General features: G+C 42.7%; 1 protein-coding gene across 10 annotated transcripts in view; it reads right to left on the bottom strand.

The window, feature by feature from the left end:
* The window catches only part of rapgef6 (Rap guanine nucleotide exchange factor (GEF) 6), a 138,126-nt gene that overhangs the window by 74,428 nt on the left and 49,568 nt on the right, over positions 1-14,130 (bottom strand). For 5 of the 10 annotated variants that reach the window (XM_035177908.2, XM_035177911.2, XM_035177909.2 and 2 more), the window contains one exon: positions 8,512-8,655. In XM_035177908.2, coding sequence (XP_035033799.2) covers positions 8,512-8,655 — 144 coding nt within the window. Of the gene's footprint in view, positions 1-8,511; positions 9,677-13,183; positions 13,379-14,130 lie in introns of those variants that run through there. The other 5 variants (XM_047343459.1, XM_047343460.1, XM_035177914.2 and 2 more) reach the window with 4 other exon arrangements.

Here is a 14,130-nt window from a genome sequence, read left to right as displayed (position 1 = left end):
TATATTTCTCTGCTGGGTGGCTGCAGCGTTTTTTCATAGACGGCCTGACAGTCTCTTTAACACCACAGCTAATGAGGGGAGATACGGTTCAAATATATTCATGTGGCTTGTTTGGGGAAGTACACATCTTTTGACAGCCTCTGGTGAGAGTTTGGCAGCATCTTAACAGATACAGACAGCAAGTTATTTTGTATCTTTTGAAGGGCTACAACCCAAAATTAGTGTCATTACTGGTTCTGTCATTTTTCTCAATTAACCGTCATTGCAATTTTCAAAGCCAAAATGTTCACGTTCAAACACATTATTTTTGTCTGACCAACAGGCCAAAACCAAGAATTACACAGTCAGCAGAAATTCTCTTTTGAGAAGCTGTTTGTATGAGGGAGTATTTCTTTAAAGATTAGTCCAACAAAAGTATTGCATTATTGCTAGATTTTCTGTTGATTGCTTTGTTTTGAAATGGCAATTTATATTAAGGCACCAAAGAGCACCTGGTGGGACTTTTTTATTTTTAAACATATATTATCTGCAAGCAGACAAGATCCTTTTTTGAACTTTTTTTTGCTTTAAAAAAATCATGATCGAAAGAGAAAGAAAGTGTGCCTGAGAATTATAATGTCACATGAGGGAGTTAAGTCCTCTGTAACAAATATGGAGGGGCCATTGTTCAAAGCCAAATATAATCTGATGGTTTCCTGTGTACTGTCGCCGGGCACACAAAGAGCAGCGAGTCCTGCTCACACAAAAGACAGAGAAAAACATACGTGCATGCAGACCACACAAAGAGACAACTACGTGAATGTGTTGACTGCAGACATCTGATCATGTGTGTGTGTGTGTGTGTACACACTCAGCGTGTGTTTGTGTGAGACCATCTGAAGGACAGGACAGGAATTCCTGCCATTTAAACTGGCCCTTCCCTTTTCCGACTGGTCTCCAAAGAGAGAATCAGGCTCAAAAGGGCTGGAGATGCAAAAACATGAAACAGGCAAAGAAAAGGGGGCTGAAAAGTCACAGAAAATAAGTGCGAAGGTGAAGAAGATATGAATTCAGAATGTACAGAAATCCCACTCTTTTTACAATAACAATTTTTAAAACTGTCATAGTAAAACAGTTAGATATGACGATGTTTATTTTCCTCACACTTCCCTAAAAAACCTTGATACAAATTGTCTGACGTGACACATTGATGACAACGGAGTCTCTCACCGTCTTCCCCTCACAGCTCCAGGGAATACAGTGATTACATTACAGTAGAGATGAGAAGGTCATCATAAAGATTAAGAAATAACACAGAGGGGCAAGGACTTGTAGAAACAGAGACACATCGGAAGCAAACCAGAGGAGACAGAGAGTCGGGAGGCGTGCATGCGAGAGAAGTTAAGTGAGAGGAGCGGGCTAGTGGATGAAAAATTTAGACAAACAGAAGGAAGGGGGGCTGCAAAGGAGGGAGGAGGGGCTGCCAGCAGGATTTCGCAAGGTGAGGGAGAGGGAACGGAGGAAATAGTATCAAGGCATTGTCTTCAGGATGTAGGTTGGGCCTATTTTTGGTCCAAAACAAATATTTATTTCTACTGCGAGGAGACGTTGTTTCGGATCTCCTGATTGGAGCCTTGCAAGATGAACTGAAACTGTCCTTCAACTCAAAGTGGCTTTTTATGAAATCCAAGGAGAAATTCAGGTGAATGAAGAAATCAGCTTGGATAGAATTCTAAAACCTCTGGGGTCAGGAATTTGAGTTTAAGCGATCAGTATGATTTCCAGTCACATTTTTTGAGAAACAAGAAATCAAGAACCAAAGTGTGAGTGTTACTTAAAGTGAGAGTAAAATATAATGAAAGAAGACTATTTATCCATACGTCTCTACATATTTAACAGAAAAGGATCATATTTTAGGCGGGGGCCCAAAAACGAGGGGAAGATGAAGGTCAGACAGAGGGAAATAGCAGAGAGGGAAGATAACAGGAGGATAAGGGACAGAAGAAAGAGGAGAATAGGGAGGAGGAGGAGGAGGAGGAGGAGGAGGAGTAGAAGAGAGGAATATCAAGAGGGAGTTCAACAAGGTTGTCATCTTAGTGCTGCTGATGTAATGCCTAAAATTAGCAGCAGCGACAGCCGCAGATAGTGGCACAGTGGTACAGTGCGCTGCCTGGCGTGCTGTACTCTACACACACTCATGCACATGCACACTATATAGTCTGCAGACTCCACGTGCCAGTTTCTTTAGAATGAAAAAGAGGACACGAATGAAATTAAGGAGCAGATTTCAAATGTGGCACGCAGACGCAAAGCTCACAAACAATCTATTACCCCGCCTGAGAGCTTTCTGCACGGACAATGAATGCAGCAGAAGTCCAGCAGCACGGCTGGAGAAACCACTGGGCGACTGAGGCCTGTGGGTTTTGTCTGTTGGCCGTTGAAGGCATTGGTCCAAGACTGAGCCGAGTATTTTGAGCCTGAGTCACAATTTGAGGAAGTAAACAAGTCGTTGATTTGGACATGATCGCTGTCGTAGAGCCCGCCAGTTGTTTGGATGAAAATCATTTTGTTCCTTTTTGATTTTTTCCCCCTTGTTGCCAGTTATATGATCCATAGTTTTTCTATTTATTGGTAAGTAAAGGATCAACAATTACGATGGAAAATGTTTCTATACGTCACTGAACCACCTTTTGTCTGGGTCAACCTGCTTTACATTAACACTTCGATACATTTAAAAAACAAAAGAGGCAACTAAATTATCCCTCAGCCTTGGAGCTCTTACCAGTTTGTCTTGAAGCCCTTTATTCCACCTCAGCCACAGTCAGAGCAAGTTATAATAATCATAACAATAATGACTTCTACTATTAAGCCTGGATCCATTCCATCCCTTCTTCACCTTCCGACCCCCCTCCCTCGCTCTCCCGACTTCACCCCCCTTGACCCTACCTTCCCCTCACCCCACCCTTCCTGTCGCCCATTTAATTCCCCATCTGACCTTCCAACAACCTTCACCTTCCTGCTCTGTACCTCCACACCCCTCCTCCTCATTCTCCTGCTGCTACACTCCCACATTTTTTTTGTTCACCTGTCAACCTCTGTTATCCTCCAGTCTTTTACATTCCTTTCTCCCCCCTTGACACCCTGCGCCATTGGCCCTGCTTTACATTGAGTGTAAGACGGTCCTAGATGATTCATTGGACATTCATTTTGTCATCAATACTTGCTTCTATGAATCTACAAACTGATATTTACATGGTCACAACCTTCTGCAAGCTGTTTTAAATATAATCGTGCCAGTTTTCCAAGTAAAAAGATGGACTATGCTTCTCTGTCCCATGTCTTCCTGGCTCTCCATCTCTCCCTGGGGCCCTGCTTGGTCGAGCAGTGGCAGAGCTGGCGCGAGGCCCTTGGGGCTTTGCTGGCCCCACCTGCATTTTGATGTAATGAGACCAGATGGGCTCAGGAATGGAGTGGACGCATTAAAAGCAGCAAGGGGCTCTAAAATATAAACAACCCTGAATGTTTCAGCTCCGCACAAGTCAAGGGAAGATGAAGAGCAAGACAGACGTATATAAAAGTAAAACCTCCATGTTGTATGAATTTATTTTTTAAACAGAGTGGAAAAGAGCTAAAAAAAAATGTGCGAGAGAACGAGACACACCCAAACGTGATCACACGCAAAGAACATCTGCAGTTTTACCGACACAAAGAATCTTGAAAACATGAACTCACAGAGACACTAATGACAATGAAAGTGAAGCCAGGAATATTACGGGAATGTTAACAACTTCGCCATTTCACGATGCCAAGCAAAACTCAATAAAACCGACCAACACCACTGAGCTCATTCCAACACAATCAGCGCAGGAAATTTTCTCTGTAGACTAACTTCCACAGTGGCTGGAGCCCCGCGGGTTTCCCAGACGTGTCCAGTGTTTAACCAGCCTGTTTGGTTTAAAGGAGACTCGGGGCGAGCAGCAGTTTCACCAGGAAAGACAGAGCGACTCAGCAGCAACAAAGCAAGTTCATCTTCCAACCACCCCCACACCGGTGACCTTCAAACCTGAGGGGAGGATGAAAGATGATCACTTTGTCATCACTCGTCACAGCAGGTTGACATTATTATGACACAGCATTCGTATGAGTCATACCCATGACTTGCCCACTGCATGATGAGCGCAACCTTAGACTTAACCTGATTGTGCACGGTGACGTTAGCGTAACTTGAGTAATGGCCGAGCATGACGAGCACAATCTGACAAAGATGATAGCAGCAAGGACACCACTGATATCAAGTCATCGCTAATGGAAAACAGAGAGTGGTATTATGTGAATTATGAGTATCCACTTTGCTCTGAGCTAGTGTTAGCTCATCATGGTCATCGTGACTACATCACAAGCTTTCCATATCTAGTTAAAATAACAGAAATAAACATAAAAATTTAATTTTCAAGAAAGTGTCCAAGCAAAAGTATTCAGATTCCCTCCTCAGCAGATGGACAAACACAAGGTCACATCCAGCACACATAAGGTACTAGTAAGCATTTAGTGTGGGAACCTGTGTGCTGATAGAGGGGGTTCAGCTGTTGTCTCTGGTGGTGCTGCTGCTTCACCACAATTTTTCGAAACCCGTATCTCACTGGTTTCGAAAATTGTACCGACTGTGAGCACTACTTTGCAGTATTACGCAACTTTGTGTGCATGCATCTACTTTTTTGTGTGAGATAGTGTATATACTGTATGTGAAACTACAAATGTGTATTAAAGAGCTCAAGAAAACATCACCTAAACCCCAATGTGGACACACAGGACATGGCTACAGTAAAGACTGGCAGGTAATGCTCAAGACCAGATTTTTGAACAGTCACAGAGAGCCTCAATATAAAGGAACTACATCTTCATTAGTTGCTTTCTTTACTAAAGCAGGTTTGCACCTTCAACTCTTGTATGTCCCAGGTTAGTCGGATCGAGGCAACACATGCGCAATGGAGGGAAAACAAGAAGCAGACGACAGACGACACAGGAAGTCAGCCAACCACAGACGTTACAGGAGATGTGGGGTTTCCCGGCATGTACCGACACTTTGGTTGCTTCAAAACAGCAGAGAGGATGCTGCTTCATGCTCTGCACATTTCCACACACAGAAAGATCGAGCTGCTTTTAACAAAGAGGGCATCTCACACACACACACAACAACAAAGGAACCATGACACATATTCAAAACTAAATCAGTGAGGTGTGTAAACTTCTGTGTCTATATTCACATGGTGTGCAGTGTGATGACCATCTATTAAATGCAGCACACCTCGGATCACGGAAACAGCATAACGTCATTCTTTGCTGATATTATTCCAGAGATTTACAGCCTTGACTCTCCTGTGCAGATGGCTGAGCACGCGTCATGTTAAATTAATGATCCAGGGTGCCGCCTGGCTGTAGCCTGGCTGTACAACAGGTTTTCCCAGCCAGGCAAATGAGGTGATGGGTGACTCTCTGATCGCACATTGTCTCTGCAGGTGTCTGTTTCTGGGCAGTGTGGATAAATGGGTGTTGTGTGTGTGTATGTGTGTTGATAATGTCTGTTAGTGTCCCAGTGGTGTGTTATGGTAGTGAGAGCCCGCACAGGATCTTCTGTCTATCGCCCTGCGAGAAGTGGAGTCAGGTTTCTGGATCAATGAGAATCAATCGCAAGCAGAGTCAGTGCAGACTAATATATAAAAGGAAGGAAAAGAAAATAATAAAAGAAAAAATGATCTGATGAGCGGTCGGAAAATCAAGAAAAAAATACATCCAGTCGGTCTTTACTCATTTTGATTTGTGGGTCACAGCTGCATTGGCCTTGTCTTGTCTGTTCAACACACACAACAGCCGTTATATCTTCTTCCTCTTTCTGCACCGATTCATAGCATCCAAAACTTCATTCACTCTGGAGCGAGCCATTAAAGAGGGAGAGAGACAAACACCAGACACCAGCGCAGAGCAGTGATAATGGATTACTGATGTTATTATGTTTCAATAAGGCCGCTGAACAACATCCTCTGATCCACAGCCACAAAATCAGTTCTCTTTGACCATCTCAGTGTGTGTGTGTGTGTGTGTGTGTGTGAGATATACATTTACAGTCTGTGTTACATGCATTAAGTCATTAGAGATGGGCAACCCCCCAAAGATGCAATAAAGGAATACAAATAATGGGTTTTTTTATGGCTTTTAAAGGGTATTTTGTTGCTGTAACCAGTTATTTGTCATGTTATATTTTTAATTACAGAAAGAAAGGATCCCTTTCATTGATAAGATGATCAATCTAACCATAAATGAATTACTTTTTCAAAGATTTATGGGAATATATATGTTTTTTTCCAAATAACAGACAATACTTGAACAGTTTTGCAGGGATATATCTCAGCACGATTCATAAATATAGCAAATGTATGCGCCTTGAATTAAAATCTGAAAAGTCCCATCAAAAAATACTACAAGGCAAATTTCATTGATGCAAAACTGTAGTTTGGGAAAATACTAAATTTACATATCATAGGAAGCCGCAAAGAAAGGTTTGGCTGCAAAATGTTCCTTTACAAATGCTTTCCTTCACTCTTATTCTTGTTTATTCTTTGATATTTACTTGGTTGTAGCTTTGTGTTCCAATATTTCAAAGTGAACTCTTAGATCCCACTGTATATTTCTTTAAAATGTGGGGAAACTGAATGTTGGTACTGTTCTTACAACCAGAGCTCACCACGTGGTGAGAGAGAAATCATATCACAAAACATAATCACAAGAGGCAATGACAGTCCGATCCAAATTAGAGGGACAACCTGAAAATAAAGCCCTCAAGAGCCGTCTCATACCCGTCTCCAGGTTTAGAGTTCAAAACTTAGTCAGTTGTTGCTCTCAGCATGCATCTGTTATTTCCAGTTTGCCCCCTTCCTATCTGCCACCCACAGACTCAGCAGTGTGTGCGTCTGTGTGTGTCTGTGTGTGGCAGCCTCAAAATGACCCGCTTTTCCCCACACTGCCTGTTTCTAAACAACAGGTGCCTGAACCAGCAGTGACTCATATACACACATTCACACAAAAGTCGGCCGGAAAAAAGCCTGATAGACGTGGAAAAATCCAGTAAGACAACTGGGGGCAGAGCGGAGATAGACAATCTTGTGATGAAAGTTTGATTTTGTGCGTCCTCCTATCTGATTGTTGACATAATCCTGAGGACGAGACGCAGGCAGAAACATGAAAAGGAAAGAGAAAGGCCGAGAGACACAGTCATAAGTGGACGCTGAAAACTGTGTGTGTGTGTGTGGAGAGAGTGACATTGTAAAATGACAGCATAGACTTCTAATCTCCATTCTCATTCAATAGAAGAAAAGTGAGAATGCCGAGGGCCCCATTCAGTCACTTAACAATGACTAGAGTAAAGTTTCCTTTCATTCGTCCTGCTGTCCCTTCTTGCTACATTTTAACGCAGGACTATCGTAATTCTCTGCATTTCCATGGCATTTGCACTGCTCCACTTGTTTTTCTACCCGCGTCTACGGAGCACTGCTGCGCTAGCACATCGGAGTGGTTGGCCTTTTCATAATAAATGCAGTCGTCGAGAAGAATGTGGTGGGATTCGGCAATGCTGAGGGCTAGAAATGTAATTTAAAAATGTGGAACAATCACCAGGAGACTCCGGAGTCAGGTAGGGGTGGCAGAGGACACTTAAAACTCCCCCATTAAGCCCCTTTGCAATGCCCAAGGGAGCTTTGCATGAGCCGGGGAAAGTGTCTGTGTGAGCGAGGTGCTGAAGTTTGTGTGTGTGTGCGCTAGAACCAAAGGGTGGCTGCTGGTGATTAGTAACTGCAACTGACACACTGCTGGCCAAGTGATCCTATCAGAGGGAGGGGAAACTCGACCTCACACAAAACGACACACACACACACACACACACACACACACACACACACACACACACACACACACACACACACACACACACACACACACACACACACACACACACACACACACACAATACTTTCCTCACTCAGACTTTCTTTTGAGAAATCCCACAGAATCAAGTGGTCTTACGAGAGTCTCCCTACAAAATTACCTTCATATTGATTTAAAAATGTAGGTGACATTGTAATATGTTCTGCATTGAAACCCTCTATGAAAAAGGCAGCAGTGCTTTTTCAATCTTTTCTTCAAATATTTAATTAAACAAAAATACACACCTTAAATAGATGTTGCACTAAATATCATAGAAAGTAGGAGGATTTGACAAATAGAAGCTGAGGACACTTTCCAACATATGTCATCCGCCACTGTTAAGACTGAAAGCATTCAATAGTCAGACTTCTGAAGAAGACCATGCATGTTCAGCAAAATAAATCACATGTTCAGGGGGGAGCTCTATGGAAGCCTTGTTCTAAGATAATCAATTCATGTTGAAGCGCCAATTGCCCTGAACAACTGCTTTCAATATGTAAATACTACAGAGGGTTAGCTTTAGCCTCTGCTGTTTTTGTGATGGTCTTATACTCCTACCGTGTTGTAGCTGGCGGGCTCTTGGCCGTCAGTGATGAGTTCCCTCTCTCCCCGGGGGTTGACCCTCCTGAAGCGGCGTCTGGACCTCCGCTGGGACCCCTCTCTCTGCAGAAAACTGTCGTCCCCCTCACTGCCGTTATCCACCTGCAATACAGAGTCGACAGCTTCCTCAGAATAGCAGCTTCTGAGGGATTCGCAGCCACAACCGTCGGGTGTGTGGGGACAGCTGGAGGACCGACCCTCACAGTTTGACACCTCAGAGGAGGGCTCGGAGGACCTGCGTTTTACTAATTCAGTCTTTTGAATCTTAGGAACTAAGTTCAGATTTGTACATTCCAAGTTCTGGGTCTCAGTTTCTGATTTCTGTCTCTTATAATCCAAATTCTGTGTCTTCGCTTCTGAGTTCTTTGAGTCTAAGCTGCGATCCTTGAAAGCGTTCCCTTCCTTTTTCTGTGTTTCGGCTTCATGCTCTGGACCTTCTGAGATCTGGCCCGGCTCTTCCCCAGGCTCCTGGTTGAACATCCAATTCTTCCATAACACAGAGAGCCGGTGCCAGCGGAGCACACTCATCCTGAGGCAGAGACGGCACCAGAGCAACACATAAAAGCAGGAAATACCACAAGACTGGAGGAAAAAAACTGAAAGGAAATACGCTGAAAACAAGTGCTTGGTCCAAATGTTAAAAAAAGGTCCAAAATCCTGAGGGATGCCGAAACAATTACATCCCGTGGGGCAAGAATCCAGAAAAACTAAGAAAAGAACTGAATAAATTGAGCAAACAAATGAGGACCAACATTGAGGACCGAAAAACGATGGTTTCTTCTCTGTTTTTGTCTCCGATTTGACGAGAGTTGTCTCCCTCTGAGGGCTGGAGAGTTCAAGACGGAGTTCAGCTGCTCAACACGTTGCATACTCGCAGAGTTACTCACATGATTGCCCGCTCTTTCTCTCTCGCTGTCTGACACATGCACAGAGCATACACTGAGCCCACAGTTTCCTGGAGGAAACCGTAAGTACACAAATATCCTCACAAGGCAGAGAAAAAAAAAACAGCACAGCACAGATTCCAGCCATACAATTCATTCCCCGTAGCTATTTTGTTTTGTTACGCTCTGTTGTTGAAGGAGGAATTTGTTTTCTTTCTCAATTGCATAATGTTAAGAGAGTCAATGGTCTTATTGTGAAAATAATGACGATACCTTAAAAAATGTAAACATGTTACACAACTATTCTTTGTTATTAAAAGTGTTTTATTGGTTTTACTAAGATATAAATATGTTTTATTCTGCTTTAAACTGTCTTTTATTCTCTTATGTATAGTATGGTTTTCCTGAGGAATGTTGCATCAATAATATTTTTATACAGGTATTTTCTATATTATATAGACGATATATAAAGGTTGCAATTCTTCCCTTTTTCTTTGTAACTTATGTTTTTTTTTTTTTAAATGCATCTATTGAATCGACTGACTCTTTTTTTTTTGGGCTTTTTTGCTAGCATGTGTCAGAAGATACGAGCCAAAGGAAAGCCAATGACCTGTAGCCAGCGGTCAGTTCTCACGACAGGACCACTGACATAAATAACACTGTGTTTACAGTTAACTCAAATGGATAGGCAGGATTTTGGTGTGAAATCCTCAAAAATCTCACCAGTCTTTCAGCTTCCCCCCTTTGAACTAAGAATGTGATAATGTGCATCGCGACAGACCCCTTCACAACCTCTGCTTAATGAATCTGAATCTATCCTCCCCATCTTCTGTCATCCTACAGAGGGATTTTTTATGTATTTATTTATATATGAATATATGAACTTTCTTTGTCATGTGCTTTTGTTCTTTTTAATCCATCTTATTCCACCATGTGTTGTGCTTTGAAGCCAAAGACAAAGCAGACAGTAAAGATTCATGAAGATTGTATGAAAGCATGAGATTCCATCAACACCCTGAAGAAGGCCAAGAGCTAAAACATGTTTATTTCTCTCTGCTTCTGCGGTTTATCAATCTATCTCTCTATTAAAGACTGATATACAGTACTTATTTGTATATCTCTATTAAAGAGTGATATACAGTACTTATTTGTGAGTGGTGTACTCAACAGACTGAAACTAACACAGACAACAAACTGTCAAAGTTGGCACTCAACAGCCGCAATGGGTTGATAGACTGTGTACAGAGAAACAACCTTGTGTGAGGGAGTTCTGCTGTAATATACTGAACAGAACAATTACTACATTGTGGGTAGTCTCGCTGCAATGGACTCTGAAACAACTGCATGAGGGACAGTGCAGCTATAAAACACCAAATAACAGTTGTAAAAGGGGCCGGTATTGGTATCGATGTGTCCGTCCTCGCTGCAAAAAGTGTCATCTTGCTTCCTTTTAATGAGCCTCATGAGACCGACAGCCTGAAGGTAACACACAAGAAGTTCTTGCGGGGGAAAGGTTGGAAATGTATCAGACCTTCATGTCTATCCTGTGACCATGTAACTGCGTACATGTCTCCGTGGCTGCCTGACTGGATATATAACCCCCTCTCAACCCCGTGACCACCAGTTCTCTTGTCCTCTAAGAATTCTTGCATTTATGTAAATAACTGATTGTATGAATGGAAATCAAGTTCCAGTTGGGAACGATAACCGAATGTTCCGAACCTTTTGGCATGATCGCCTCAGGGCGCAAGTCGTTAAGATTTTTCCGACAGTTGCAAATTGCCAAAGAATTTCGTCAAACTTACAACAAGAAGGAGTCATGGAGGGGGGGGATTAAACTGTCCAAAGCATGGCTTAATTTCACAAATTGATAGGACAATAGGGCTAGTTGTTATGTCAGTAAAATGGTAATTTTATGTAAGGATAGGCAGAAACGAGATCCCAGCAATGTGCTGAAACATCTTAAATTCTGGGAATGCTATGTATTTTTCCCAACCAAGCACCATGTGCTTTACTTAGGGTAAATATCAGAATGGGCTTATTTAGTGTTTGTATACATACAGGGATTTTGAGTCCAGTTTAACATTGCTCCCATTCTACTTGAGCATATAGAAATAAACATACAGTTTGGAAAAATAATAACTGAACCAATAAATGAAAGAATGATACAAGATGAATAATTGAACAAGAATGGTGGATGGTCAAGACTGTACTGGCATGTGAAAGGAAAACCCTTACGGCCAGTAAGTATACAAGCTGACCCAGTAGAGCACATACCTCAACCAAGGCCCAACAGTCACCTTAATAAAACCATATTTAAATTGACTAGATCCAGTTTGTTATTTGGATCTGCTCCAAAAAGCATAGATACTCCCCTAAACATGTCTGATTTTATCCATCAAGATCCACAAATTATTCCCTTGGATATCAATGAAAATGTCAAAAACACTCCCCATTTTGCACTGTTGAAGAATGTGAAAAACAAATCCTGGATCTGCACCAAGATTTAATGGGTTCTTTCTTGGCCCATACCACATCCTTCCAACATGTTTCATGGAGATCAGTCCAGTAGTTTTTGCATAAACTACAACCTAACCTTCTTGGTGTAGTAAATAACATTAGTAACACACAGAAAGGCTTTAAAGATCTTTTTCTGTGACTAAGACAATGAAAACTACTTTGTCGCCCTTTTGTTTCAACGCGCACACTCGATTGATCAGGAATTGTTAAAGGATCGGGCCAATAAGAAAAAGTTTCCTCAGTCCATCTGAATGTGCTTGTGTGACTAACTTCTCATCTATTTATCGGTCAGTTTACATTCCTCTTTGTATATCTGATGGTTTGTCTGCAGGCCTGCATCAGCCCAGTCTGCTGACTTTCTTTTTTTCCTCTATTCATTCATTTCTCACTCCCCTCCATTCCCACCACACACACACAACCCCGCCCTGTCTGTCTATGAATGTCAATCCTGTCCATCCTGTGACCAGAGTCATGACGACAGCCACAGATCACTCCCTCCACTATTCCCATGGCCCTGATTAGCTGATTGGCTGCAATGCAGTGTGGCTCGACCAGTCCCTCTGCTCGTGTGTCTGTGCTTTCACCTCAGAGTGTGTATGTGCAGGCGTGAAAGCTTCTCGTCATTTTGTGTGTTTTTCGTCCTTTCGGGGAAAAAAGGCCTCTGTTATGTTTGTCTTTTTTCAGCTTATATCTGTCCAAGTTGACAGAGTTTGTTTTTCTGTTTACTCCAAGCTGAGTTCTGCTGAGTGATACCTCACGATCACATGCTTCCACCAGCAAGCAGCATCTAATCAGATTAATATTCATCATGCAATCACTCCTCAGCTATAATTATGAGCATGTGAATCCCATTATTTTGAACTGGCATGCCTTCACATTTAAGTTCAAATCACCTTGCATACATACTGATGCTATTTAAAACAATCACTCAGGAGAAATAAAACTCATTTGGAGGGGGTGACAAGAACTGCAATAATAGTTTTCATTATGGATTTCAGTGCAAAAATAAATTGCATTCTGCCCAAAATGACATATTGTGTGTTCTGTCTGTCCACCAGTCTAAACCCTGCACTAAAGCTAATCTTGCTAAGTTAGCTAATGTTAAGTAGCCACTTTTGAGACACGTTCATATGTGAAGAACCCGCATGTTCTCCGAAAAAGCCGGAGATGTACTTGCTGTTAACTACGCATACATGTGCGCATGATGGCTGCCTCGCGTGTCCTACCTCCATTTGGAGCGTCGGTTTTGCACGTCCTCAGAAATAAAAGCTGCGCGTACGCCACATGCCATATGCCCTTGACCGGAAGGGGCAGTGTAGCGGAAGTTGGGGAATGTGACCGGGTCATGGGTCAATGGGCAAAAAAGCAGCGACAACAACGGCGGAAAGTTTTCGAAGACAGGCTTATCGACCAAGTCCGCAATTACCCGCTGACAAATATACAGATTAGTACAATTTTAGAAGTCGACGTGGAAAACCTGCAAAAGTAAATGGAAACAAGACCGTGACGTCCGTGCACCGCGGAGGATGTTTGAAAAACGGAGCGGGGACGGGGCCGATGGCGTGTTTTGTCCACCAATCAGACGCCTCAGCTGGCTGAGCCGTTTCATCAGTCACCAGTTCCACTGAGACCAATCTTTCACAAAAGAATACGGTAAATGTCCACCCATCGATACCGTAGTTTAGGAGCTAAAATGCTACAAATTGTACACGTGTCAGATATCAACGTTCACATTGCGTGCCAGGTGTAAACTTGAAACTGTGGTTCTAGATGTTAAATGAAGAGGACATCGGCAGCCCTTCACCGAGCCCTACTTGCGACCCGGATCCTTAACCCGGCCCGTCTACCTCAATATCTGAGCAGTCATGTGAGTCCTCCTCTGAGCCCTCTATCCAAATAAAGAAGAAGCGAGCCCAGGAGATGGATGCCGTTGACACTGCCCCCCTCCAGAGGTTAGCAGAAATCAGAGAAGAGACGCGTGTAGGCAAGATTATATACAGCAGCTTTGGAAATGACATCACCGTGTTCCTTCAGGTGGCTGCCTCCACCTGATTCACAGAGACTGATGAAGGGAATTAAGCAGCGTGTGCAATGTTATGAACACACAGGCACTATACTAAGAAGAAGAAGAATATAATGTTTGTGTTATTGCACTTTCTGTTTTTTGAGAGTT

This window comes from Hippoglossus stenolepis, chromosome 15 (genome assembly GCF_022539355.2).
Source record: "Hippoglossus stenolepis isolate QCI-W04-F060 chromosome 15, HSTE1.2, whole genome shotgun sequence".
Lineage (NCBI taxonomy): Eukaryota > Metazoa > Chordata > Actinopteri > Pleuronectiformes > Pleuronectidae > Hippoglossus > Hippoglossus stenolepis.
The sequence above is the reverse complement of the archived record's forward strand: the minus strand, read 5'-3'. Positions and strand labels throughout refer to the sequence as shown.